The 27,971-nt window shown below is 48.8% G+C and overlaps 1 protein-coding gene across 1 annotated transcript in view; it reads right to left on the reverse strand.

Annotated features, from left to right (window-relative positions):
• Positions 1-24,497, reverse strand: part of DNAH1 (dynein axonemal heavy chain 1) — a 73,537-nt gene extending 49,040 nt beyond the window's left edge. The window contains exons 1-8 of the mRNA XM_057486850.1: positions 23,765-24,497; positions 18,767-19,141; positions 17,743-17,815; positions 16,441-16,615; positions 15,859-16,015; positions 14,836-14,968; positions 12,399-12,560; positions 11,571-11,823 (exon numbers count right to left, since the gene is read on the reverse strand). Coding sequence (XP_057342833.1) covers positions 11,571-11,823; positions 12,399-12,560; positions 14,836-14,968; positions 15,859-16,015; positions 16,441-16,615; positions 17,743-17,815; positions 18,767-19,114 — 1,301 coding nt within the window. The 5' untranslated portion in view covers positions 19,115-19,141; positions 23,765-24,497. The remainder of the gene's footprint in view (positions 1-11,570; positions 11,824-12,398; positions 12,561-14,835; positions 14,969-15,858; positions 16,016-16,440; positions 16,616-17,742; positions 17,816-18,766; positions 19,142-23,764) is intronic.
• Positions 24,498-27,971: the final 3,474 nt, after the last annotated feature.

A 27,971-nucleotide genomic window follows, 5' to 3' on the forward strand; every position in this document is an offset into this window, starting at 1 on the left:
ATGATATAAAACTCAAGAAATGGAATTCTGGACAACCAAGGTCATGGTGGCTGTATCAGTTCACATCTCCCAGCACACGCTCAAAGAAAGAAATGAAAGACAAAAGCCAGAACACAGAGCACTGCCAAACCCACGCCTTTAGCATAACCAGACAAGGGGAATGCCCGAGCTTCATGCTATCTTTAAGTGGAGAAATAAACATCAAGTCTCAGTGAGCTATTGCTCACTCCTGTTGCAGGCCTTCAGAGAGGACAAGGGCGGGCCGGGAGGAATGGCACAGAACTGGGGAGCCGTGGTGGCCTAAGATTGATTTCAAATCCTGACGGAAAGAGAAAGCCCACCCAACTGCAAAAATACAGAGCAGGAGTCCTGGAAATCAGAGCACCTATCATCAGAGAGGACCTTGGGTGCATGCGCCCAGGAGGGCGTTCTCGGAAAGGCATGACTTGAGGGGGAGAGAAAAGGAAAGAGGAGGGATCCCCTGGAGACTGGAAGGTGACGGGGAAAGAAGCAACGGAGTCCTGCAGGATGAGAGAGAGCAGGAAACCTGGCGACACACAGCCCCTCCCCCCCGCCCCCGCGCGCGCACGCGCACGCGCACGCGCACGCGCACGCGCATACACGGCCGTCAGTAATTGCCACACGGACAGAAGAGGGCGCCCTAAACTGGGAATCTTATAAACCGACCCAAACCCGTGAAATGAGCAGGTGGAAGAGGACTACAGTTACGTAAAGCTGCTGTGAGAACCAGCAAACGCCTCAAGGAGGGAAACCCCGTCCGCCGCTCAAAGAAACAAAGACCCTGGAGAAAGAAACCAGCACAGCCCTTCAAACTGAGCTGGACCCGAAAAATCACCTTGAGTGTGAAATTCAAAAACAGAGCGCAGAAGTGGGCAAATAACAGGAAGGTGAATAATTAATTGAACTCGGGGAAAAAATGAGAGAAACAAAATTATCTCAGAAAAGGAGGCTAAGTAACATTGTGCTCAAAGCAAAACAGAGTCAAATAAAGAAAGGCAATAAACTGCATGGAGACAGGCAGGAATATAACCAAGAGAATGGAAATGAGAGAAAGAAAAAACCAAAAAGGGCAGGGAAGTAGTTTGCATTAGAAACGGGAGAAGAGACAGACACTAGGCAGGTAAAGGTGGAGATACATAATGGCACCGCTGGTGAAGAAGAACAGAACCGTGGAACAGAATCGATACCGAAAACTATAATCCAAGGGAAATTTCCAGAAATAAAAGAATATCTGAATCTATATATTTTAAAAGGCCCATTGTGTACTTGCGAAAACTGACCCAGAATGATCAACACTGAGACATAATGCTAGTAAAATGATTAGACTTTAAAGATTTAAAAAAAAAAAAATCTCCAAAGTGTCCAAGCCACAAACATCAACTTACAAGGGAGACTGGCATCAGACTTCTCAAACAAAAGAGAAACATTTTTAAAAAACCCTCAAGGAATAAAGGTGTGAACCAAAAATTTTATATCCAGTCAAACTGTCCAAGTTTCAAACATACAAGAACTCTAGGAACACTACATGCCTGAGCCCTTTAGGAGGAATCTACTAGAAGAGGGGCTTTATCCAGCCAAGGGATTGATAGGGATCAGGATACACTGCCCCATATATGGCATCTTGGAGTAGTGAAGGTTTTAAGCTGGAGGAATTTTGAGAGAGGGGAGGCGCAGAAGGACTTGCCCTACACCCAGAGGAGAGTGACTTCCTTAGCGCCAAATCGGGGCCCCACCAAGAGGACTCCAAAGGAGTGGGCCTTGCTGAGTCCCCCCGGCTACTACCCCCGGCGCACATCCTCTTGTCCTACCACATTTCCCACACTTCCCAATCTTCACTGGACCAGCATAAAAATGCTCAAGTTTAACCTCTTCAGTCTTCATTTCCTTAGAAAGGCTCCCATGTCCGGAACATGCATTCAATAAATCAGTATGCTTTTCTCTTGTTAATCTGTCTTTTGCTACAGAGCCCCAGCTGAAAATCTAGAGGGACGAAGAAAAAAGGATTTTTCCTTCCCCACAAGGTGATAGGGGAAAATTCAGAAAAAAGGCTGACATACTTAATATATTTCATTGTAGATTTAAGACTAAAACAAAGATAGAGATGAGAGTGCAAGAATACGATGTTAAAATATTAAGTAGAAAAAAGCAACTAAAACTGGGAGGATGAAGGGATGAGGGAAATAGAATAAGATCAAGGATTGTTGCTCAGAAAAAGGATGGGAAGTGGAGGATTCTATTAAAACCTGTAAACTGGATGTTAGATGGCTCAGCAGGAAAGCAGGGGATTGTGGGCACTACAAGAAACCACTAAAATAAAGACACAAACCTTCCTAAATACCAAAAGAAATCTAATAAGTGAAACAAAGAAAATTCATCATGTAGAAAAATAAACCCAGAATTGAGATTAAACCTATCAGCTCTATCCATAAATGTGAATGGGCTTAACTCACTTATTACAAGAAAAAGACTTTCAATTTGATTACTCATGAAGTAAGGTCTGACTATATGATGATAACAAGAGGCCTATCTAGAATTAATATCGTCAAAAAGGCCATCTTGCCCAAAGCAATATACAGATTTGATGCAATCCCTATCAAATTACCAGCAACATTCTTCAATGAACTGGAACAAATAATTCAAAAATTCATATGGAAACACCAAAGACCCCAAATAGCCAAAGCAATCCTGAGAAAGAAGAATAAAGTAGGGGGGATCTCACTCCCCAACTTCAAGCTCTACTATAAAGCCATAGTAATCAAGACAATTTGGTACTGGCACAAGAGCAGAGCCACAGACCAGTGGAACAGATTAGAGACTCCAGACATTAACCCAAACATATATGGTCAATTAATATTTGATAAAGGAGCCATGGACATACAATGGCGAAATGACAGTCTCTTCAACAGATGGTGCTGGCAAAACTGGACAGCTACATGTAGGAGAATGAAACTGGACCATTGTCTAACCCCATATACAAAAGTAAATTCAAAATGGATCAAAGACCTGAATGTAAGCCATGAAACCATTAAACTCGTGGAAAAAAACATAGGCAAAAACCTCTTAGACATAAACATGAGCGACCTCTTCTTGAACATATCTCCCCGGGCAAGGAAAACAACAGCAAAAATGAACAAGTGGGACTATATTAAGCTGAAAAGCTTCTGTACAGCAAAAGACACCATCAATAGAACAAAAAGGAACCCTACAGTATGGGAGAATATATTTGTAAATGACAGATCCGATAAAGGCTTGATGTCCAAAATATATAAAGAGCTCACACACCTCAACAAACAAAAATAAAATAATCCAATTAAAAAATGGGCAGAGGAACTGAACAGTTCTCCAAAAAAGAAATACAGATGGCCAACAGACACATGAAAAGATGTTCCACATCACTAATTATCAGAGAAATGCAAATTAAAACTACAATGAGGTATCACCTCACACCAGTAAGGATGGCTGCCATCCAAAAGAAAAACAACAACAAATGTTGGCGAGGCTGTGTAGAAAGGGGAACCCTCCTACACTGCTGGTGGGAATGTAAATTAGTTCAACCATTGTGGAAAGCAGTATGGAGGTTCATCAAAATGCTCAAAACAGACTTACCATTTGACCCAGGAATTGCACTCCTGGGAATTTACCCTAAGAACGCAGCAATCAAGTTTGAGAAAGACCAATGCACCCCTATGTTTATCGCAGCACTATTTACAATAGCCAAGAATTGGAAACAACCTAAATGTCCATCGATAGATGAATGGATAAGGAAGATGTGGTACATATACACAATGGAATACTACTCAGCCATAAGAAGAGGGCAAATCCTACCATTTGCAGCAACATGGATGAAGCTGGAGGGTATTATGCTCAGTGAGATAATCCAAGCAGAGAAAGAGAAATACCAAATGATTTCACTCATCTGTGGAGTATAAGAACAAAGGAAAAACTGAAGGAACAAAACAGCAGCAGAATCACAGAACCCAAGAATGGACTAACAGGTACCAAAGGGAAAGGGACTGGGGAGGATGGGTGGGTAGGGAGGGATAAGGGGGGGGAGGAAGAAGGGTATTAAGATCAGCATGCATGGGGGGGTGGGAGAAAGGGGAGGGCTGTACAACACAGAGAAGACAAGTAGTGATTCTACAACATTTAGCTATGCTGATGGACAGTGACTGTAAAGGGGTTTATAGCGGGGACCTGGTATAGGGGAGAGCCTAGTAAACATAATATTCTTCATGTAAGTGTAGATTAAAGATAACAAAAAAAAAAGAAAGAAAAGGGGGATTACTCCATGATAGGATGCTTTAAATATCCTTAATTTTGATTACTTAAAGGGTGTCAGATGATCAGCTATGGAGGTACACTTTTCTGATAATATTCCTTTCTCTTAAAAAAAAAAAAAAAGCAGTTCCTGTGTGGTGACCTCCAATGAGTTCTACACAATGGTATAAAGGGCAGATCAAAGTGTGGGCAAACGGTCTGTTTGTGTTTATACAGAGGATCAAAGCCTAATTTGGCTACCCAGAAAATGAACTAAGATACAATATGAAGAAGAACTTCCAACATCAGCACTCTCGGGAAGAGTCATACCAGAAGATGATCATCAAAAAACCTCAACAAAGATCCAGGCGATGCTGCAGTTGTAGCTGCATTCATCCCACTGGTTCCTGGACTTGCCATTGGAATGAAGAAAGAGATATCTAAGCTGGCCTGTGCATACAGTAAAACAACAAATTGGACTGGATCTATACTGTTGGAACTCAACCAAGAATTAGGAGAAGTGCAAGTTGTAGCGCTCCAAAATCTTACAACTACAGACTATCTACTGTTAAAAGAACATATGGGATGTGAACAGTTCCCAGGAATGGGTTGTTTTAATTTGTCTGATTTCTCTCAGACTGTTCAAGTACAGTTGGACAATATCCATTATATCATAGACAAATTTTCACAAATGCCTAAGGTGCCTAACTGGTTTTCTTGGCTTCACTGGAGATGGCTGGTAATTGTTGGTCTGCTTTGGTTATGTAGCTGTATTCCTATTATGTTAATGTGTGTGCACAATTTAATTAGTAGTTTAAAACCTATACATGCTGAAGTTACTCTACAAGAAGATATGTCAAAGAAATAATCAATCTTCCCATGTTTTCTTCCATCTGTTACCTCTATAGCTTTTCTTCTTCCTTCCTAATTACAACCCTTAAATAGAATTCGTGCCTCATATCGAATTCACCGAGTATCATAACTCCTCCAAGTGCTAAAGATACCTCAAGACAAATGCTGGGCATAGAAGCCACAGGGCATAAATCTGCAAAGAAGTAAAAAGCTAACCTTTTCAAACAATATGGCTTCTCTCTCACTTACCAACGTTACATCTCCCTGTATGGCCCTGGAAGATGACTGGTTAGCCAGAGACGGGTAAGATTCCTCAAGGGAGGAACAACCTAAGACAGGCACAGTCGCAGGGGGGTCATCAGGTGAGAAATTGGGTATCAGCAGAGGTGAGGCTTAGAACCTCTCCCCTCCTGTTTTGAGAGAAATCTTCTGCATCCGTGGATGTTTTCTTGCCCTTGTCTAGCCTGGATTAACACAGTCTACAGGCACACACCTGATCATCTACATTTGCTCTCTTACAACACTAAACTAAGTTTTCTACCTTTATCTTACATCTACCTACCACTTCAGCATTTTATTGAAAACAATAATAATAATAATAATAAAGGGAGAAATGTGGGATCCACATATAAATCAAGTATAAAAATCAAACGAATATTCATATTTGACCTGATGGTTTATAGTTCATAATGCGTGATCAAAACCGAAAGTTTCTGTGATGACTGCCCTTGCACTGTTCACCATGTAAGAACTTATTCACTATGTAAGAATTTGTTCACCATGTAAGAACTTGTTCATTATACTTCAGAAGATTGGAGACTGTTGAGAATTAGGCTTGGGGTTGATTAATGATTGTGCATTCAGTCCCCTATACAGAATTTCATTGTTGTTAACAACCATTTGATCAATAAATATAAGATATGCCCTCTCAAAAAAAAAAAAAAGAAAAAAAGAGGCCTATCTAAAACAAACTAATTCAGAAAGGCTAAAAATAGAGGGAGGGGCAAAGATACATCAGGAAAATTAAAACAACAAACAATCCAGGTTACAATTCTGATAGCAAACAAAGCAGGACTCAGGTCAAAAAGCATTAGACCTGATCAAGGACACTTTTAATGCTAAAAGCCACAATTCATAATAATAACATATACCATACAACTCTCAGGGGACAAAAGTAAGTGAAGATAGAAAAGACATACAAAACATAATCAATAAGGTGGAATTTCTGAAATCTCCCTATATAAAAATGTATACCCTAATAATAGGAATATACCTCTTCTCAAGTACAAATGGAACATTCACAAAAATGGGTGATATATTAGGTCACAAAGAAATCATCACAAAGTTCTATATAGCAGAAATATAAATATCACTCTCTGATCCTAATGCAATAAAACTAGAAATTATTAAGAAAACATTTTAACAAGACCTTTCCCCATGGAAAATTTTGAAACCTTCTATTAAACAACTCTTCAATGAAATGGGGAATAGAAACGAAACTTTCAGAATTAAAAAGAAAATACTACATATCAGAATCTGTGGACTATTTTTAAAGCAATTATCAGAAGAAAGTCTATAGCCTTAAACAAATTTATCCATAAGAATGTAAGTGAATTAGTTACATATCCAAAAGAAATTAGTGAATTAAATTCCTAGCACCCGCACACATACACACAAACTATAAATATAACAAAACATAAGCCAAAAAAGAAAGGAAATAATTAAAAGTAGAAATTCATTAAGTAAATGTAGGAAACAGTCAAATTAATAAATTTAAATCTTATTTTTTTAAACTAACAAACAAAACAAGTCACTAAGTAACTAAATAAAGCCAAAAAAAAAAAAAAAGGAAGAGAGCATAAGTCTACAAAATAAGGAATGACAAGGGGAAGTCAACACTGACACAGAAGAAAATTTTAAAATCGTAAGAGACTACTTTGTAGAAGCCTATGAAAATATATTTTAAAACCTAGCCAACATGGATAATTTTTTGGAGAAGCAAAGTATATCAGAATTGACCCCATTAGAAACAGAAAGCTTAAGCACACCGATTTCCTTAGAAAACTAGATAAAGTTACAGAGTAACTATCCCTACAGAAAAGCACCACATCCAAAGGGTTTCAGAAGGGAATGACCAGACAGCCACAATGAAAAGTAAATGGTCCCCAAGGACTGATAATGGAGGAAAACATCAACACTCCTTTTATGAAGCAAGTATGACTTTGCTTCCAACCTGATAAAGACATACAAAAAAATTACAGATCAACAGCATTTATCAATACAAAGGTTCTAAACAGCACCTTAACCAACAGAACCCAATACTCCATTAAAAAGGTGACATACCTTGGCCAAGTAGGATATATGGAAGGAATACAAGATTGTTTCAATAGCAGGAAATCAATTAATATAATACGTCATGTTAATATATCTAAGAAGCCAAATCACATGTTTATCTTCATAGGTACTTTAAAAGCCAGTGACAAAAAAACACTTAAGAAAACAGAAATCAATGAATATGTTATTTAATAAATAAAGTCCCAAAGCTAGCATTTTCCTAAGGGGGAAACATAGAGGTATTTCCACTGATATTAGGAACAAGATAAGGATGCCTATCATCTCCACTACTATTCAGTATTATACTAGAGGTATTAGAAAATGCAATTAGATAAGAGAAAGTAATTAGAGGAATAAGAATTAGAAAGAAATAAATGAAACTATCTCTACTTACAGATAATGTGTACTTGGAAGGCCCTAGAGAATCAATGATAGAACAAATTCAAACATTAGCTGAATTCAGTAAGGTAAAAGGATTTAAATTAGCACACAGAAATCAATGACACAGTAAGAGAAAATATCATTTATAACAGCAACAAAGAAGGTAAAATACTTAATAAGAAATATGCAAAATCTACATGAGAAATACTTCAAAGACCTCCAGAAAAAAATGAAAGTAGACTTGAACAAATGGATGTATGTTCTTGTTCTCAGACAGGACAATTCAAGATCCTAATGATGTCAACTGTACCTACAGTAACTCAAAATATAATATAATCCCAATAAAACTGTGAAGTGCTTTTAAAATAGAGCTAAAGAGGTTGATACTAAAGCTCACATGGGAAAATATAAGCATGCAAATTCCTGTCAAAATCCCAACATTTTTGCAGAAACAGAAAAATCTACAGAATTCATATGGAATCTGAAGGGACCCCAAATAGCTAAAATAATCTTGAAAAAGAATGAAATTGGAAGCCTCATGTTTCTTAACTTCAAAACCTACTACAAAGCTGTAGTAATCAAAACAGTGGGGTCCTGGCATAAGGTTTGACACATACACCAATGGAACAGAATAGACAGCCCGGAAATAAAACCTTACCTAAAATGTGAGTGTTGGCAAGGATGTGGAGAAAAGGGAGCCCCCCCACACTGTTGGTGGGAATGTCAATTGGTGCAGCCACTGTGGAAAGCAGTATGGAGGTTCCTCAATAAAACTAAAAATAGAAATACCATTTGACCCAGCAATTCCACTCCTAGGAATTTACCCAAAGAAAACAAAATCCCTGATCAAAAAAGATATATGCACCCCCAATATCTATTGCTGCATTATTTACAATAGCCAAGATATGGAAGCAACCTAAGTGTCCATCAATAGATGAATGCATAAAGAAGAGATGGTACATATACACAATGGGATATTATTTAGCCATAAAAGGAAGAGAAATCCTGCCATTTGTGACAACAGGGATGGACCTACAGGGTATTATGCTCAGTGAAATAAGCCAGGTGGAGAAAGACAAGTACCATATGATTTCAATTATTCGTGCAATACAAAAACAAAGCAAAACACACAGAAGGAACAAAACAGCAGCAGACTCACACAATGAGAGATGACTAGTGGTTACCAAGGGAGAAGGGCTATGGTGGTGCAGGGTGAGGTGTGTGGGGAGGAGGAGGGAGATGGGGGATAAATGCGCACAATAATTCACAATCACAATATAAGCTGATCACAGGAACTGTTGAGCCACTGTGATGCACATTTGAAACCAACATAAGATTGTATATTAACAATACTTAAAAATATATATATATATATATATATGATTAAAACAGTAGAGCAAGCACCTAAGTAGACAAATGGAATGATAGGAGTCTAGAAACAGACCCAAGTGTGTATGGAAATCAGTATATAATAAAGGTGGCATCCATCTCAAATCACTGGCCAAGATGGAGGTTTTAATAAATGCTGATGGGCACTGAATAAACCATTTAATAAATGCTAGTCATTTGGAAAAAAATAAAACTGGATCCATACCATGCGTAAGGATGAACCAAGGATATAAAAAGTAAAACATGAAACCATACAAGTACTAGAAGAAAACCTCAATAGAGGGAAAGGCTTTCTAACTGTGACACAAAATCCTGATGCATTAGAAGAAATGATTAATAGAACTGTTTATATAAATATCTTTAAGTCACATTGCAAAAATTACCATAAGCAAAGTCAAAATACAATGGACAAACCCGAGAAAATATTTACAACATATATCATAGATAAAGGACCAATATCCTAATATACAAAGAACTCTAAAATTAGACAGAAGAAGAGCTCAAAAACCTGGAAGGAAAAAAATGGGCAAAAGACATGAATAGATAAGTCACAAAATATATAAAAATTGCCCTTTATCATATGAAAAGACTGAAAATATGTTCAATTTCACTGATAATACTTACAGACTTCCTTACCTTGCATACTAGCAGAAAATTAAATAGTATTATAAACATGCTCTTGGCAAGGCTGTAGGAAACAAGCATTCTCACACAGTGCAGTGGGTGTGCAAAGTGACACAGCCCTTGCGGAGGGAAATTTGGGGCCATCTCACAAAACTAACGTATGTACTTCTCTTTTGACTTAGCAATCCCCCTTCTCAGAATTACCCTAAGCTACACCTCCCTTAGTATGAACATACAAATGCACAAGGTTATTCACTGTAGCATTATTTGTAGTTGCAAAATACTGGAAATGACTTAAATGCCTATATGTTAGAGGATAAACCACAGTGAGTGGTACATCCACATAACAGATTACTATGCAGCTGTAAAAAGAACAAAGAAAATCTTAATGAACTAATACGGATCAATTTCCAGGCCTGGTTTGTAAATGAAAATGGCAGAGTGAAAAAAGTATGTATAATATGCTAGTATTCATGTAAGAAAAAAAGGATATAAGAAAATATACATTTGTCTGCTCATTTGTGCAAAAATAGAGACAGAAAGGGTAACTCAGAAGTTAGTGATATCAGCTACCATGGGCATGTGGAAGGAACAGGGTAGAAAAGATGGGAGATGTGGGTAGGAGAGGATGAATAAGGGGTGTGGAGAGTGACAAATGACTCTTTTTTTAGTAATATATATTAGTGAGTATAGTATATATAGAGAGAGAATATATACAGACTGTATACACATACGCTGTACATACATGTGTATACATTCTGGCCCAAGCTGTATTCCACCAAATGAACCTAACCCACAGAAGGGGGTGGCAAGAACTAAACCAAGTAAATTTGAACATGATATTTGGACTACATGCCCCAGTCTAAAGAGACAGAGAACACGAAACGAATATCAAAGTCTATTCGGTATGGGTTTTTCTTTTAAAGGGTATGGAATGGCAATTTGAAACGACGTTCTGTGTCTAGGACTGAGCAAATAAGCAAGCCAGGTTTCTTCTGGAGAACAAAATAGGAAAATGCACAAGTGAGAATAAGCTAAGTCAATTTGAAGGTATCACTATGAACTCAGGCTTTTTAATAGATAGGCCAATAGACAGAAATAGATGAGGATGTGTGTAGAAGTTACAAGTAATATGATACAATATAACGTACTGTAGTGCAATGATGTAATAGTATCTTTTCCAGATTTTTCTGGTCTAAGAGCCTCAAAGCAATGAATTCCTAGTAGCAGTGAGCAAATCTAACGCCCAGATCTTGGCTTCTAAATACCACTGCCCACTAGGAGGGACCAGGGCTCCAGCTAATTTCGGGCTGGGACTGGGAAAGTACAGGATAAGCCAAGGATTTCTTGCTGTGCCATAAAGACGTGCTCTAAGAACAATGGAAACGTATCAGAAAGACACAGGAATCAGCTTGAAGAGGCTCCCACTGGCCAATTCTGGGATGATTTGATCATAAAAATAAAAAATGATAGTAAGAGATTATAGCCCCCTTTCAATAAAATAAGATCCATGAGACTATATTGATAATGAGAAAATTGGAGATGAACAAAGAATGGTTTGGGGCCCAAGAAGTCCACAGTGCAGTGGGCTCAAACAGATGAGCATGGAGGGACCACCACCTCCCACTCCCTGGGCAGCACAACTTCCCCACTGGAGGGCTCCCTGGAGGAGGTGATGTTTGGGCATGGGGAAGGGTTTGGCAGGGACTCACGAGGGCCCTTTGCACATCCGGGGTGTGCTCGTGGCCCACTGCTTGATCTTGCTCAGGCTCTGCTCACTGATGAGCTGCTGGCCCTCAGAGGGCATGCAGTCTACATACAGGTTGTAGAGCAGCAGCGCTTCCGTGTTCTTGCGCAGGGCATTGGCCTGGACCACGCGCTGTGTGAACACACGTGGGTCCTCAGCACAGAAGAGAAGCTGGATCCGCGGCACCCAGTACTGGCAGACCAGGAGGGGTGGCGTTCCTGCAGTGGGGTGGGTGGGAGAGAGAACACAGGTGGGCTCTCTGGACTACAGCACCAGGTTCCCGCCTGGCTCTACCACTGAGGCATGGTGGCCCTGAGCAAGTGGTTTCCCTGCTCTGACCCCGTCACATCTGTGAAATGGGTACGACAACAGCCCCTGCTCTGCCCACCTCACAGGTTGCCAAGGATGGAGTGAAAGTGCTTTGTAAACTGTAAAGAGCTGTGCACAAACAAGGAGTTGAACAGGGGTGGTTGTTCAAGTGCCATTCCTCCATGCCACACCCAGGGCAGACACTGCTAAGTGACAGGCTTGGAGTCCCCCTCAACACCATGCTGATGGCAGGACTGTCTGCGGCTCAGAGTTGACATAATCAAATAATGGCTCTTTGCCCCTCCTGGAGTCTCTGAGCATTGGGTCCTCTGGTTTTCCCTGGTCAGGGGACAGATGGCCACGGGACAAACAGAGCAAGAGAGAATTTAGACCTGAGCTAGCCATGCCCTGGGTGGAGGTTGGCTTCAGTGACAGGCTAGGCCTGAGGCGGGGGCCTTCCGAGGCAGGGGCAGAGAGCACGTACCTTCAGGGATGACCCCTCCTTTCAGGATAGGCTTCCCCATCCCGTCTCGCCCCAAGCCACTCTTGTCCATTTTGTGTACCAGGTACAGCTTCTTCTCTTTGTCGTAGTCCAGGACGCCAACATTACACCATTCGTACTTCAGCTTCCGACTTTTGGGGTCCTCTGAAACAGGAGGGGAACCCACCAGTGCTCCCTGCCATGGAGTAGGTAGAGGCCTCTGAGCACACGGGCAACATGTACTAAGAACGGGTCTCGGTGGTCACTAGTCTGGCCTCTCTCCCACCAGGCTGACCCCCTCTAAAGCCCTGCAGACTGGGGACACTCCTTCGTCCCAGCTGAGCTGACCTCTGGGGGACTCCTGGTGGCAGGAGGAGCCAGAGGGATCAGGCACCCTGCCCGTGTACTCTGCATGACCCCATCAGGGCAGAGGGACACCCAGGCCAGCAGGGACGGGTTAGGAGGCAGGAGAGCCCCAAGCAGACAGACTCCTTCATTGTTGGAAAGCGTGTTGTGTCTGAGCTGGGCCCTCCAAGCTCACCAAGGTCAGGTGAGACCCTTCCCATAGGCTGGAGGTGGCAGCTGAGCCCCTGGGCCCTCCTGTGAGGACAGGCAGGGCAGGGTAGAAGACTGCTGCTGGGCAATGACCTCAAAGTGGTTATCAGGGCCTGTCTGGTCGGGGTGGGCCTCCACCCACCCCCTGGGCTGAAAGCCTTTGCCTTCCCAGGCTTACCTCCTGCCCCTGCCCCTCACTCATTTCTTTCCAGCCACACTGGATGCCAGGCTCTTCCTGAAACTTTGGAGCTTGCTCCTGCCTCAGGGCCTTTGCATTGGCTGGGGCCTCTGCCTGGAACGGTCTTCACTCAGGTCGCCTTATTGCTGGCTTGTTCCCTGCTGAGTGGCTTCTCCTTAGAGAAGCATCTCTGCCTACAATAGCACCTTTGGCAGAGGCACTCTCTGACCTGTCACCCTGTTTGGAGCCTAAAGTCACACACGTGTGTCTCCTCACACTACTATCAGCTCCCCAAAGGCAGGAGTGGCTCTCCTGGCTTGGTCATAGCTGTGCACCTGTACCTAGAATGGAAACTGCTATGTATCAGGAGTTCAATAAACTTTTGCAGAAGGAAGATACACATGGCATGGTGCCCAGCAGAGGAGGCTCCAAACACACTGGTGGGTTCAGGAAGGAAAAGGTGTAGGAACTCGGAGAAAATGCCTGGGCTGCTTGGCACTGGGTAGACGAGCAACGTCGTTTGCCGTGGTAGATACCTCACCAGCTCTGGGTCTGTTCTGCTTTTCCCTTCCCTCCCTATCAAGTCCCCTTTTTGAAAATGCTGACTTTGTCTTGGCTCAGCTTAGACAAAAAGACATCATGAGAAGCGCCGGGGAAAACCAGAGGTCTCTGGCTGAGGGGCTCCCTGCCTGCCCCTCCTCCCATCAGGGCCCAGCCCAGAGCCAGGGGTGTGTGAGAGCGCAGGCAGAGCCCTTCAGGGGGGCTGGGACTCGGTGCATGTAAGGATAACGTGGCCCCAAACATTCTGCTTTTATCACCAAGAATTGGAGATCTGGGAACAGTTGAGTTAAATTATTTTTGTAATTAAGTCCAAAGTAAAGGGAACATTCTGGGCTTCTTATCTAGTTCAGAGAAATTAATTCTAGCATTAACATGTTTTTAAACCAAAAACAAACATACAGCCTGCTCAATGGACTCACTGTTGAGTTCCCTGGAGCCTGAGCAGCTTAAAACCAGCATGGCTGTCACCATCCGACCTCCCAGCTGGGCGCTAGCCCACCAAGCAGTGGCGTGACCGCCCACAGGGCAGGGGGACAGCCACCTCCGCCTCCAACCTCGTGACCCAGACCTCGCTGAGATGACCACAAAGACCCGCACATGGGCCGGGCGGCGCTGTGCAAACTGGCGAACACTCCTCCCGACAGGAGCACCCCACGCATGGGTGCAGACACACGGCACAGCAGGGGCTGTGACTGGGTGGCAGCAGGCGCGTGAGTGTGGGTGTGTGGGATGGTGTGCGTGGTGTCCACACAGAGGTGAAAGCCAAGCCCAGGCACAGCTGGAGCAGTGGTGATTTCTGGGTGGTGGGATGGGAGGGCTTGGATCGTGCCCCTTGGTACATTTTAACATTTCTGACAAGCTTGAATATTTAAGACCAATAAATCAGAGGTCTTTTTAACACTAGACACCATCCAGTTGTCCCTTTCCCAGCCCTCCTATCAATGGCATCCCTGGTGCCTGCAATTCCTGCCTCTTGTGTGGCCAGCCCCGTGACCTATATTCCAGCTGGGAGGCCTCAAAAGCTGGGGGCCCTCACCTCCCACAGCTCCCAGGCCCTCGGCAGCCCAGGAGTCCACAGCTGAGCTGCTGCTGGGATGGGACAGTGCAGACCATGATCCTGCCCCCGACTATGCTGGCCCTGCTCACCATGCCCCAGGAAGTCGTCAGTGGGCAGCAGGGCTCTTCCAGGAACAGGTTTCCTGTCCTGAGACCCTGGCTCCAAACCCAGGTTGATCCATTCACTGGGGGTTTGGCAGTCAAATTCCTCATTGTCAAACACCTGGAAGAAAGCAGGAGATGCCTGCAGGGGAAGGCTCACCCTTAGCAGGGCCCCAGGGGGCTGGGCATGCCAGAGGATGGAGGGCAGGGGGCTCCTCCCCAAATGCAGGAGCTGCAGGCTGGGGGCCAGGGGGCTGAGCGCCTCTTCCTCTGCTCATAGGGGTCTGCGGGGTCAGGCTCTGACAGCCTGGCTCCCTGTCCAACCAAGCTGCCCTGAGGCTCAGGCAGAGGGGTGTCAGGACTCAGAGCGGAATGTGGGCCCTCTCTCCAATGCCCAAGGGAAGAGGTAGCCCTGGATCTTCCTGGGCACTCCACCCAGACTGGGGGACAATGTCAAGAGGCCACCCTCAGTAGGGTGCTGTGCATCTGGATTCAACTCTTCCTCCCCACAGGGACCACCGGACAGAGAGGTTCAGAGCCAGAGAGAGGAAGGGTGGGGTGGTGGGTGAAAGCCAGAGCAGGCTAGGCTCCCTTTCTCCTCCCTGGGCTCAGTTTCCCCATCAATACCCCAAAGGGATCATGATAATGCCCTCCTCCACCGCAGGTCTCCCCACTGCAGTGAGCCCAGAAGCAGAGGCCAGGGAGAACTGTACCACAGTCCAACTGGCTGCTTCTCGGTGCCCATCATGGGTGGGGCGGAGGCAGAGGTTACACCCACTGGCTGCCCAGGCTCTCAAGGAAGCAGCAGAGAATCAGGCCCCCGGCTATCCCAGAGCCCCTCCTGTCCCAGCTGAGAATGCCCGAACGCCCTGGAGGGGTCCGATCACACTTGCCCACTTTGATGAGTGAGTGCTTGTGACTGCCGTGGGGTCCCCTTTGGGGTCTGAGTCCTTAGCTGGGTTGCTGCACCCCCACCCCCAATCATCAGCCCTCCACAGAAGCTGGGCTTACCTGCAGTGGGAGATAGATGGGGAAGAGTGGGTCATGGCCCTGCTCGATGGTCTGGGGGAAGTGGGGGTCTGGGTGCCTGGGCATGAGCTCGTTGGAATCGATGCCCTCACAGGCCAGCAACTGCTCGATGTCCAGGCTCAGGTACAGCCGCTTCCTCCTGGCCGAGGGAGGCGAGGGGATCTCATGATGGCTCAGCTCATGCAAGGTGGCACCGTGGGTGTCAGCAAGGGCCCACTGGGTCTCAGGGATAGGGCAGTGACCCAGGGCCTTCCACCCCTGGGGGACTCCTCAGGAAGTGGCCTGGCGGCTGGGGCTGGGGTCCTGGGCCCCAAACACTCTTGCATTCTGCCTTCCCACTGCACTGACCTAGATGCCGCCCTCCCCAGTTTCACAGCCAGGAAAGCACTTTGTTTCTATTAAGAAACCAAAGGACTAGAAGATTCGATCAAACACTTGCACACAGACCCATTTTAGTGACAGCTGCTGTGAGGATGGTCACCCAGTTGCCTGCCACCCCTCGCCCCTTGAGTAGGATGGACACTGCCCCCTGGGGGCCAGACCTCCCATAGGCCAAGTACATACCTCTCAATCTCAATCTTGCGGGGACACTGGCCTGGCAGTCCCACAAAGGGCACCTGCACCTTGGGCTCGTAGGCCTGAGGCAGGAAGTCGGTTGGGGCGAGCACCTGGGTGGTGGGCCAGAGGCGCTGCTGCTCCAGACGCTCCTCGAAGTCCTCAGGGACCTTAAAGGTACTGACTGCAGGCAGGCAGGGGTGGCAGGGCCTCAGGCAGGGCCAAGACCCCCAGACACAGGACTAGACAGGTACCGGGTGCACATGCTCTGGGACAGGAGAAGCTCAGATCCCACCGGCGGGCGGGCAGTGCCAGGGAGAAGCCAGACGCGGCAGTAGGCGCCCACGGGAGGGCCAGCCTGGAGGGACCAGGGCCTCTGGAAGGTGTGTTTTGGTCCTGCTGCCCTGCCCAGAGCAGGCTTGCTCAGTCATCACCCTCCACGCCACCCACGACCCTGGCACCAGTAGCCTTTGCTCAAGCCAGATGCTGAATCCAAGAACCAGCAAGGACTGCCAGCAGACAGAAAGGCAGAGCGGCTCCCTGCGCGTCAGGGTGGGCCCTGCCCCCGTGCCGGAGGCCCTCCCAAGCATGCCAGAGTCTGGATGCCAGCCACTCCCTGGGCCCGCATCCAGCCTCGGGCTGTCCTGGATACTACAGGAGTGGGTGGCACCAGCACCCTGGCTCCGGGGGACCCTCAAGTCACAAAATGGCCACCCCTGCTTACACAACCGGGGCAGACAGAGGCTTCCATTCCAGCTCTGGGCGCAGGGGGCTGGTGGGCAGGGACCCTCTAAAGGACAACCACTCCAGTTTGCCTGGGAACAACAAGATGCCTCCCAGGACTCAGGATGCTAAGTGCGAGGGAAAGTTCAAGGCAGATGAGATCATGGTGGGGAAAGGGGTGCTTCATGAGACAAGCCGCCTTTCCCAGGGGCTAGGTGGGCTCAGCGCAGCTCAGTGATGGCACCCATCTATTCTTCCAGAGTCAAGAGGTACTCTGACTGCGAGAGGGCCCGCCTTGGGGCTCCAATAAGACCCCAGAGGCTCAGCAGAGGCCACCTGCTTTGGCGCCCCCAGGCGCCCTGGCCCTCAGCAGCCCTGCCCAGCACCGTGCCCTCGCCACAGCTCTAAGAGTGATGATGAAGCAGTGGTGGCTCACAGAGCTCTCACTGTGAGCTAGGCTTGCAAAACACCTTATGAGTTGTTAGGGACAAGGTGGGAAAGACCCTCTGACAAGAAGAGATGATATTCCCAAGGCCAGAGGCCCTGCTTGCGAATGCACACGCTCCCCCAGGCCTCTTGGGCACTAACCTTTAGGAGTGAACTTGTCAAGGTCAGCCTGCCGAAGGAGGTTCTGCTGCACACAAGGGCCGCGGCATACTTCCTGAAACCAAACCCCAGAGCCCTGAAGGGGACAGGTGGACTTGGGGGGGTTCCTGAGGCCAGGTGTCCCCACTGCCCACCAGAGAGCACCTCAGGGGCATGGGGAGTGGGGATGGGGCAGAACCTGTGGCCTGTTCTTCCTCATTCAGAGGCCACACCAAGCAACAAACTTTGGCCTCCTGGGACCCTCAAGGCCACACCATTGTCGTCCAATACAGCTGCCCTCCTCCCACGGAAAATACTTTCGGTGTGTGTCCCAGGGCTGAGCCACAAGACAGAGGTGCTGCCAGGCCAGCAGGTGCGCCTGTGTGCACATCCCCCACTCTGGCACCCCAGGCATCGGGCACTCGCCCTGTCTCTCCTGGCCCCTCCCTTGCCTAAAACCTTCCCAGGGTTGTCCGGGACCTCTGGGCTCTTTGAACCAACCCTGGTCATCCCCTCTCCATCCTCCCCCTTCCCGGGGCCTCCATCTCTCCTCTCACACTCTCCCCTCCTCCCCAAATGGGCCATGGTCTCTGTCAGGGACCCCAAGCTTTCATACCTTCTCTTCCCCTGCCTAGAGCACTCCTGCAACCCCCATCTTGTCCCACAAATGCATGACCATCTCTTAGACCTCAGCAGGACGCCTCCTTGTCCAAGGATACCCTCCCTCACCAGAACCACTGCCCTGTGACAACAGGGACATGAACGTCTCCTCGCTGTCACCAGTGTTCAGTCCAGGGCCTGCCACACGGTAGGCCTGTCATCAGTAATGAACTGTTGAATGCACAGACAGGTGGATAGACCATCAGAAGGATGGATGAATAGGTGGATGGACAAATTGCTAGGCAGACAGATTGAGAGATGGATAGACAGATGGATAAGTGGACAAATGGAAAGATGGAGAGATGGACGGATGGATGGAAGGATGGGAGAATGAAACACAAGGAGGGTTCAGAATTGGGACACTCACCCCAAGTTGATCCAAGGATCCAGGGCTGAGGATGTCGGAGTAGAACCCCCGCTGCCTCATCAGGGGGTACTTCTTATCAGTGCCTGTCAGGGGCAGCATCCAGGGCTGCCCCAAGTCTGAGGACATGGGTGAGGCCAGATGCGAGGATAAAGTTGGAGGATTGGGGTCAGGGCCTGGAGGAGGCTTCTGGGTCCCAGACGCTGATATCAGAAGAATCCCCTCCAGTTTCTCTTCCAGGTTGGCACGAATATTCCTCAGATTATATTCCTGGCTCCCAAGAACACTGCTGCGCTCTGGACCTGAGGAGGCCCTTCCGGGGCTGCAGCTTTCTCTGTTAGGCTGCTCCATGCTGCTCCTCAGGATGGTGCCCACTTCCTAGGAGAGGATACTGGGTACTGGGCGCTTGCCAGCCTCTGCTCAGCCCCCAGGGGCACCAGGATGCAGATGTCCAGTCTGCCACCCAGCAACAAGCCCCAGGCCCCTTCACGGGAGTGGGGTGGGAGGGGGGTGGGAGGGAGGGAGTGGTCTCCTAATTGGGACACAGTGCCAGGAGGGTCCCACCAGGAGACAGTGGGGCCTTCCCACGATGCTCCAGGTAAGAAATGAGCCCTGAGTAAAGGGCTGAGTAAGGGGAGTCTGGGAAGCTTTACTGGTGGCCCCATACCAAAGCATCCTTCTGCCTTGCCCAGCTGCTCCCCACATTAGAGAACAAGGTCTGGCTTCTCACAAAGGAAGGCAAGGAGGCTGGCCCAAGCTTACTCACTGAGTAAAGGGCACTGTTTAGTTTTCCCCCAAATGACTTTTGCTTGTAGACAGCCTTGGTGCCCCCAGCCCACCCTGCTGGACTGACCTGCCTCTCCCCAGGGAGGGCACTGAGTCATGCCCCCCTCCCCCTCCCCAGCTCATTGCCCACCTCCTGCTATACCCCAGGAGCCAGAGGACTAAATGGCCTCCCCAGAGAAACCCTGACCCTCCGATGGCCCACAGATTTCCCTGCCAGCAACATAATAATATTCAGCTACCCTGGCTCTTGGGGTCAGCCAAGCTCATGAAATGTACACCCTCCTGTCTCCCCAAAGGGAATAGCAGATGCACCATTGCGTTGCATGTACATCCACCATCCCGAGGACGAGGGTTTAGAGCTCTTATGCAGGATGACCAAGCCCTTGCCAAGCCACTGTTGCTTTTGTCTACCTCAAAGTGCATCACAGGGGGAAATCCTCAATCAGAGATGCATTACAAGAAATTGGACAAAGATATGGGGAAGAAGAGGCTTTGATGCAATGCCGGTGCACTTAGCCGCCTGGTAGGACTGGCTGGTGCTGGCCCCCTGTTGGATCGTGGCAGGGGAATCTTGCCTGGACCAACCTGAAAGGTGAGGGCAGGCAGGGCTGTCTGCAGTGAAGCTACCCAGGAGTCTGAAACAGCCTGCAGCGACTGAGTCCATTTCTAAGAAGGGGGTGGAGAGTTGGCAAGACTGTTTGAGGGACTGTGAAAGGCAGATGGGGCTTTGGCAGGAAGCCCCAGACTCGGAGCCCAGAGGCTGGCCAGCTTCCATCCAGTCAGGCGTGTTGCACAGGAACTCTGCTCCCTGGGTCCACATAACGGGAGGGAGCTCGCCTGGAGCACTTCCTTCTACCCTCCCAGGGCAGGTGCTGAAAACAGTGCTGACAATCACCAGCCCTCCCCAGAGCACCCTAAAGGACAGAGGACCCACCGGGGCTTAGCCTCATCTTTGAACAAAATCAATAGACAGACAGAGCAGGCCTTGGGCAGGCCGGGGTCCCTGCTCGCCAAGAAGGTATTCCATCCCCAGCTTCCCCAGCTCTCAGGTGGGCCTGAATATGCTTGGCTGCTTCACTGGTGTGTTACAGCTCTCAGCAGAGATAACAGATGCAGAATGTCCAGGAAACTGCAGTATCACCTGGGGCAAAAGGAGCCTGTGATGGAACATCTGCTGCCCCATGAACCCAAGCCCTCTGAGCAGGGGGAAGATGCATCCAGGCATGTCCCTTTCCTAGGTGTGAGAGTGAGCTGCAAACTCAAGATCCTGTTTCCCCTCCACCCCTCTGCTTTCACAAGGATGCAGGCTCCCTTCCGGTCGGTCCCGTATCAACTCTGGGTACCTGTCCATTGCCAGTGTTCATAGGACCTGTGACAGATAGGCCTATCCCCTGTCATAGCCCTATGGGTGATGGTGGCCTCTGCATGGGATGAGCATGGCTGGCAAGAGGGAGAAGACATGATTTCCCGCAAGGCCTCTGCTGGCCTGTCATTTGTGTGCAGGAGCTGCCCAGTAAGATGGCAGGGGTGGCCCTGGCAGGCAGTGTCAGGAGTGGTGAATGCTAGTAGGAGCTTAGGTAAAGTTCATGCATCACCTCATTTAAACCTCTGAGATGGGAACTGAGACAATCCTCATTTCTCAGAGGTGGGGAAAATGAGGCTCAGAGAGGTGAAGTGATCTGCCCAGGGTTACCCAGCGAGCAAAAGTCACAGGGGGAATTTGAACCCAAGCTCTTTCTCCCCAGTCACATCAGCTGGGAGCCCTACTGGGTTGAGCTGAATGAACCTTCAGTTTGGATTCACTGCAATCCCATGTGACCCACCCACCCACCAGGCACTGGGCTGGATGGACACAGACTCACGAGAATACTTGATCCTCACAAAAGCTACAACTGTTGTTACCAATCCACAAGCAAGGAAGCTAAGTGTTAGGCAGGAAAATAGATATGAGCAGGGTGGAAAGAGAAAAAAGGCCAGAAAGTCCACTAAAAAAAATCCAAAATTAATCAACTAAAGCTCAAAAAGCCAAGAGCAGCTTGACCTGGAATGTTTGAATATTCCCCAGATAAAGGAGGGAACTTCAGCAAAGCCCATGTCTTTATTGTTAATCATGCAGGCCTAGCGGTAAACAAGATAGTAAAAGGCAGGAAGGATTCCATCTCAAAGATTGTATTTTAATACCCAGGAAATTGAGAAGATTCTTTACTTACTCTTTAGCAAACAGACAATTCGGCCCACCTTGGGGGCTGGGCAGGCAGTCTGTTTGATCTGCTCCCAGACCAAGACATCCCAGGGAGAAATCAGAGCTGGAAGGTCCTTGTGTTAAGTTAATTCTAAGTATTTAAAGACCACTTAACAGGTCTGCACCCCCAGGCCTTAGTCACATTCCTGAATAATCCTTAAAAGGGGGAACCCCCAGCCTTTCTGGGCGCTCTACTCTCTGAGGCCGCCCACACTTTCTAAGTGTGTAACCTTTTAATCTTAAACTTTCTCTCTCCAACCATTCAGGGCACTTCTTGCTGAGGTGGCCTGTACTTTTTCTCTCTTTAAGTAACTTTAAATAAAACTTTTACTCTGCTTCACTACTGTGTCTCTGCCCTTCAATTATTTGTACTGGCGGGGACAAGAACCCAGGAATATACACAACACTTCCCAAACATAAGGTTCAGAGAAGTCAAGAAACTTGCAGAGGACACACAGCCAAGAACGGGCAGAACCAGAATGGAAACCGAGGTCTTCGCCTCTGACTGACCCCAGGTCCATGCTCCTAGCTTCACACAGTGGTTCTCCAGCTGTGTGCTGAGGAGCCCTGAAGTTCTGCCTGCAGGGAAGGGGCCTAAGGAGAAGGGTTTCTAGGCCACCCACCCCTAATTCAACAAGGACCTTGCGCCTTTATCTGGTTCACATACCAAGTTGTAAGGTCTTGTCTGACAAATGGATCTGTGACTTAGCAGGTTTTGAACATTGTCTCTCAATCCTTATTACCACCAGGGAGTGGTAGTAATCCCACAGCTTGGGGTTGTCTTCACCCTTTTAGAGTCCTCATTTAATGTGGCCTCTGTGTGTTCCCACAGCTCTCTAAGGCTCTTTACTCCTTTATTTCATGTGTACTTCTGTGTCCCCTGCCAGGTGGGCATGAGGGCTGCAAATGCAGGAATTTTCAAGTAGTGTTGCTCTCTGGAGCCTTGGCACCTAGCACAGGACTGGCATGGGCTTGACACACAGTAGGTTCCTGGAAAGTATTTGCCAGATGATTGTGTGAATGGATGAACGAACGAAGGCAGTGAGTAAAAAAAGGAAGTTGATGTCTGTGACAGCCCTGACACAGGAGCAGCAGGGCTCCACCAACCTGGAGAAAATGGGGACACTGAGCAGTGCAGAGACAGGACACCGTGGGGTGGGAGGTAACCGCCTGGCTGATGAGGACATAGGTGCCTTTTCGGCAAGGACCTTCTGGGTGGGGGAGGTGACTGCATTCTCAGTGTAACCGAGGAAAACTGAATTAAATCCCTGGGTTTAAAACTGAACACTAACATTAACTTGAAAATGAACTCAAGTAGGCCCCCAACGTTGTAACCATTAACAGGTGGAAGGTTGTTTTTCTCCCTATTTTCTGAATCTCAGGGTCAGAGGTAAGGCAGAAAGTTGATTTTATGGAACTCAAGATGTCCTGCTCCAGGGCACTGGGGAGGAACCGATAAGAAAAACAAAAAGCAATTGGAATCGGCTAAGATTGTGCTAGGATCCTAGCAAATTGCTACTTTACACACCTGTGGTCAGGAACACCACAGCCTCTTCCCCACGACTTCCCCTTTAAAGCCCCAACTGCCGGTGCTTCAGGAGGACAGTGGCTCTTTAAGGCAAGAGACTGCCACTCCCTCGACTGCTGACAAATTAATAAACTATTCCTTTCCTTTACTCAGAACCTTGTCATTATGTTTTGTGATTTGACTTCCGCGACAAGGACCGGTTTTCATATCATCAGCATGAAGCTGGAGCCCAAAAACCAGTCGGTGAGGACCAGACTTGTGCACATTGTTTAAAATGCGCCCCACTCCGTTCCCACTGGCCCGGCTCGGGACCTGAGCGCGCAGGCTGGGGCAGAGCTGTGGACTGGCGCCGGGAGGGCGAGCTCCCTCCTGTTATCGCCCTCTGCGCCTTATCGGCGCCCCCAGCCCACGCGCGGCCCGCCATTCCCGAGTCCCACCAACCTACCGGCTGCACCGCACGTCTCCAGGGAGAGACGCTGGGCCGTTGCTAAGGGGCGGGAGCCAGTCAGCGCGGGGGCGGGGCTTCCGGTGGGATGGGCACGGTCTCCCGCAGGGGAGCTGGCTCCGCCCTCCCAGGACTCCGCGCCTGCGCGCCTGGGCCCTGGGCGCCGGGGAGGCGCCGAGATGGGTTGGCCCCTTCGGGCTCTCAATCCGGCTGCGTTACCCATTTCTACTCCCAGGCTCTTCTGGAAGAGACAAAACGGCCAAAAGGAGTGCGAGAACGTTGGTTAATCCTAGTTTTATAAAAAAGCCGTGCGAATATCTGTGGGGAATGATTGGGTAAATCTACGAACTGGAGTTCGTATTTAAGCCACAGCTGCCGCGGCTGTTGATCAGGTCACCGTGCAAAGGGTCGCCCCGGTTCTGCCGAGGCTCCGCCCACACAGCTACACCTGCCCTCCCGCCGTGCAGCAACTTCTCCGCAACCTCCTCAGGGGGGCTGCGGGGCGCCCATCCCTCCCTGGTCTCGGGTGCCCCTGTGCTCCAGTGACCTGGCGTATCTTCCGGCTCTGATCCGTCTGTCCGTCCTGGACATTGAATTTTTGTTAATTTTCTCATTTGTGATAATGGCATTGTGGTTATATAGAACTATCCTTGTTTTAGCTGATGTGAGCTGAAAAGTTTGAGGACAAATGTCAGGATGTCTGCTGCTGAGACTTCCTTTCAAATGGTTCAGCAAAATTTATATGTGGATAAATATAGAGAAAAGATAGAACAGAAGTGTTCCAATACTCACAGATACGGAATCTCAAGGTTTAGATGTCCTCTGAACCAGTCTTTCCATTTTTTTCTGAAAGGGTAAGAGGTGAGTTAACAAACCAAAGGAAAATTTAAAAACCATTCCACCCCAACCTGAGAGCCCCTACCCCAGAGCCTTCTCAGAATTGGCCCCATTACATAGATGGGGAACCTGAGGCTTGGTAAGACAGGTTAGAACTGGGGGCAATAGCAGGATCTGATGTTCATCATGCAAATGTCATATTTTATTTGACATTCTGGTAATGCTTGCTTAGTGCCAAGCCTGTGCTGGGTACTAAGTGTTCAGATTTGAACTGGATTCTGTCCATACCATAAATTTCTATTGAATGGGACAGCCAGAGAGGCCAGGCTACAGGGAACCTTGAGGTGGGTGTAAGCTGGGGTTGGAGATAGTGATTTGGCCTCTGCACAGGCTTCTGCTTCCTCTGTCCAGAACACCTCTCTCCAGCAACTCCCACTCCCAACCAACTCCTATTCATCCTTCGAGACCCTATGTTGGTGCAACCTTTCCTAAGCCAAACTGGTTTTATTTGCTTTTCTTGTTGGCATTCACGTAATAGTTACTCAGTGACCACTGTGGAAGGAAGGAAGGAATGGGAAAGGGATTGGAGTCGAGGGTGGCTGCAGCTCTTCGAGGAGACAGAGACACCCAAAGCCCCATTTTTGGGTAGCATGGCTACTCTGTGGTTCTGGGGATAGGCTGTGTACACGATGTGGAGAGGTGCCTGTTTCCCCACTTTTTCCTGGCACTTCCCACTCTGGGTACAGCTGTCCAAAAAGCTGCAGAACCCACCGGGTTGCCAGGGCAACATCAGCCCATGGTGGGACTTCAGGCAAGACGGGGGCATAGCTCTAATCCTGGAAAGTTACCAAGCAACACAGTGGTCTGGTGACATCACAGGGGCAATGGCTGCTAGCCAGAGGGACACCGCAGAAAGGGTGTCTCAGAGGTGGGATGGTCACTGCCACATTCCTCCAGCTGGAGGGTGGGCTTCAGGCGTGGGGGCCGGAGGTGCTGCTCCCCCAGCAGTCCTGCGGTTCTCCTTACCCCTCTACGGGTGGGGGCATGGATGTGACTCCTTCCCTCCCCAGAAGGGGACTGTGGGTCAGTCCTGCTCTCTTGGGTCTCCAGTGTCTGCTCTCTAATGCTCCCATCCTCTCCACGTTTTGGAGTAGGCTCAGGCTTTGATCTTCCTGCCCTTCCCTGGAGGCCACTGCGCTCACCTGTTCCCAGGGAGAGAGAGAAGTGGCTGAGCCATGACCCGCCCCTGGGCTACTGCCCCTCCTGTGGTGGGAGGACAGTCTTTTGCCCTACATGGGCTGGAAGGGACGGTGGCCTTTCTCTTGTTGAAAGGTGATGAGACTGGATTCCTGCAAGAGTTTGTGGGTAAGGGTCCTCTACCCATCCCTGGTGGCCTGGGAGCTCGGGGCTTGGGCGACCAGGCTGCTTAGGGCGCACTTTGGAGGCAAAGGAGCTGAAGCCATGGCAGGCCTGGGCTCCCTCTCCCCTGGGCCTTCTTGTTGGCAGCGCTGAGGCCAGAAGCAATGCTTCACTGGCTGCAGAGATGAAAGCCCCATGTGAACAGGCTGCAGAAGGGGCCCTTCATGGGGCCAGCCAGCCACAAGACAGTGCAGCAGGTGTCCAGGTGGGAACTACCCGCTCCCCATCTGCCCCTGCCGGTCTCTTGGGCCCCCAGGATCTCCCTCTGGTTTGCTAGGCCAGGGGCTCTGAGTTGTGCCAAGAGAAACCAAGTCACAGGCATGGGGGTGGGGGGTTTCAGGACTGGGAGAGGTCTGGGTATCACCGTCTCCCCAGGCCACCCCGCCCGTCCTCTTCTCTGCCATTGGCCAGCTTGACCAGCATTTTCTTTGAAGAATAAAAACTGATACAAATTAATTCTTCTTTGATCCATGTGGTCAGCTTGACTGACAAGACTTTAGAAGCAGAGAGCTCAGGGAGGAGGAGTGGGGAAGAGTTCCTGGGGGCTGGAAAAGTGAGGACCACTGGCCCATGAATGCTCAGTCCTCACCCCAGCCCCTAGCTCAAGGCCATTCCCACCTGTACTCCTGTGAGCATCCCAGCTGGGATTTCCTCCCTCTTTCAGTATTTTTTTACAACTTTCCATCCCATCTCAAGCTATAGCTCCTCAGGAAGCCCTCCCTGATTGCCTCAGGTTGCAGAACACACTCACACCTTCCTTAGGGGCCCCACAGAACCACAGCCAGGACCACTTGCTAGGCAACCATACAATGGTCACTGCTGTGTCCCCAAAAGAAAGAGTGGCGGGGACCAGAGGGTGCTGCTTGTCCCGGCAGCCCTGCCAGTCCATCGGTCCTGGAGGGACCTTTAGGAAACGACTAGGGGACAGCACCCACATCAGGAGCACCACCCTGAAGATGGTGGCCACAGACTACAGCCCAGCTGCACATTCCCCACCATCACACCCTCATCCCCAGAATGCCACGCTGACCTTTTGCCACCCTTAGGTCTATGAACAGAGCAGGAGGCCTGGGTTCTGCCACCAACTAAGTGAGTCTCGTCTCTTGCTAGGCCTCAGTTTCCTCATCTGCACAGTGGGGAACACAAACCTTGCCCAGCACTGCACTGTAGGGCCACCCACAGAACAGTCTGAGGGACACCAGAACTGTTACCGTGCCCCAGATACCTCCATTCCTGGCAAAAGCTTTGCCCTTGCCAGACCCCTGGGAGGAAGTGTGTAAGAAATTCTACACAGGTTCACAGGGATCGTTTGTTCAAGAGGGAATTCCACATGACCAGAGGCGGGGCAGCTGTCAGTGGCCCGCCTGTGAAGGCCCGGTGGTGTCCAAACAGCTGGGGCAGTGACTGGGGTGGACCATCTCTGGCAGTCTGCTCCCACTCCGGTGGGCAAATTGAGGTGGCAGAAGGGAGGAGCCTCACCCCTGGCCACAGCACATGACGGGAACCTGGAGCTGTATGGCAGGGCACAGGGAGCCACTAGAATGTGAGCCACAAGAGAAGATCACATGCCTTAAGAATGCCCTTCCTTTTCCACGGTGCGCATCTGCCAGGGCCTCCCACTCCCCCTGCCCTGTCCCTCCTCCAGCCACCATCTGTTGATGGAGTATCAGAGAGCCAGACATTGGCAGTTCCCAGGATCTCAGCTTCCCCACCTGAACTGGACTGCAGGGTCACCAGAGACCCCCAGCCACCTCCTGGAAGCACTCATTCTCCCCAGAGGGGGTCCCTGCCCCAGTGTCCTACTCTTCCCCCAACACTGACAGGCCACTCAGGAACCTGGCACTGATAGGCTCCCTGCCCAGCTCCCCTGTACCTTTGAGGGGCCTCTGGGAAATGTCACCTCCACCTCCAAGCTGTGCCCCTTCAGGATGAGGAGGCACCAGGTCTCCCT

The sequence above is a fragment of the Manis pentadactyla genome, chromosome 1 (assembly GCF_030020395.1).
Source record: "Manis pentadactyla isolate mManPen7 chromosome 1, mManPen7.hap1, whole genome shotgun sequence".
In the NCBI taxonomy this organism is placed as follows: Eukaryota; Metazoa; Chordata; class Mammalia; order Pholidota; family Manidae; genus Manis; species Manis pentadactyla.